The sequence below is a fragment of the Penaeus monodon genome, chromosome 30, assembly GCF_015228065.2.
Source record: "Penaeus monodon isolate SGIC_2016 chromosome 30, NSTDA_Pmon_1, whole genome shotgun sequence".
NCBI classification, from domain to species: Eukaryota; Metazoa; Arthropoda; class Malacostraca; order Decapoda; family Penaeidae; genus Penaeus; species Penaeus monodon.
The window spans coordinates 28,830,763-28,831,010 of record NC_051415.1 but is presented as its reverse complement, the minus strand read 5'-3'; the positions used below and the strand labels follow the sequence as shown (position 1 = coordinate 28,831,010).

The 248-nt window shown below is 54.8% G+C and overlaps 1 protein-coding gene across 1 annotated transcript in view; it reads left to right on the top strand.

The window, feature by feature from the left end:
• The window catches only part of LOC119592395 (spondin-2-like), a gene marked incomplete in the record, with an annotated part of 55,422 nt that overhangs the window by 53,402 nt on the left and 1,772 nt on the right, over nt 1-248 (top strand). The window contains 1 exon segment of the mRNA XM_037941217.1: nt 97-248. Within this exon segment, the coding sequence (XP_037797145.1) occupies nt 97-248 (152 nt within the window).

Here is a 248-nt window from a genome sequence, read left to right as displayed (position 1 = left end):
CGATAAAGCATAATCAAGAATAATGCCAAATGCAACCGCAGAAATCGCCCTCAAACCGCCACCTCATAACCTCCCTTTCTATCCTTTCTCCAACAGATCAAGGAGTACGAGCTGGCGCGTGTGTACAACCCTTCCCTCGCCCGATCCCCCGAGCGCCGCTACCGCACAGGGAGCATTCCCACGACCCCAGAGCTCGAGGAGAACCGAGATCAAGAAGTGAGTAACGAGATCTTCCCAGCTACCGGCCT